This window comes from Antrostomus carolinensis, unplaced genomic scaffold (genome assembly GCF_000700745.2).
Source record: "Antrostomus carolinensis isolate BGI_N321 unplaced genomic scaffold, ASM70074v2 scaffold35060, whole genome shotgun sequence".
In the NCBI taxonomy this organism is placed as follows: domain Eukaryota; kingdom Metazoa; phylum Chordata; class Aves; order Caprimulgiformes; family Caprimulgidae; genus Antrostomus; species Antrostomus carolinensis.
In genome coordinates this window covers 3,632-3,901 of record NW_010287010.1, presented here as the reverse complement: position 1 = coordinate 3,901, position 270 = coordinate 3,632, and the positions used below count along the sequence as shown (strand labels likewise).

General features: G+C 66.3%; 1 protein-coding gene across 1 annotated transcript in view; it reads right to left on the bottom strand.

Moving 5' to 3' along the window:
• VTN (vitronectin) overlaps nucleotides 1-270 on the bottom strand; it is a 3,348-nt gene that overhangs the window by 2,620 nt on the left and 458 nt on the right. The window contains exon 2 of the mRNA XM_010178094.1: nucleotides 85-204. Coding sequence (XP_010176396.1) covers nucleotides 85-204 — 120 coding nt within the window. The remainder of the gene's footprint in view (nucleotides 1-84; nucleotides 205-270) is intronic.

Here is a 270-nt window from a genome sequence, read left to right as displayed (position 1 = left end):
ACCGAGCCCCCATGTGGTGTTGGGCACCCACGGCCACCCCGGCAGCCCCTGCCCCAGCTGGGAGGGTGGCCACAGGACCAGTACCTTTGGCTTTGCAGACGGTGGAGTAGTCGCTGCAGCAGCTCTGGTAGTACACGCAGAGGGTGTCACACTGGCACCTGTGCCGCGCATCGAAGCCGTCCTCGCAGCGGCCCTCGCAGGAGTCTGCAAGAGCTGGTGGTCAGTGCAGGAGGAGTAATGCAGGGTGGGTAGTGGGGCTGCTGCCTCCCC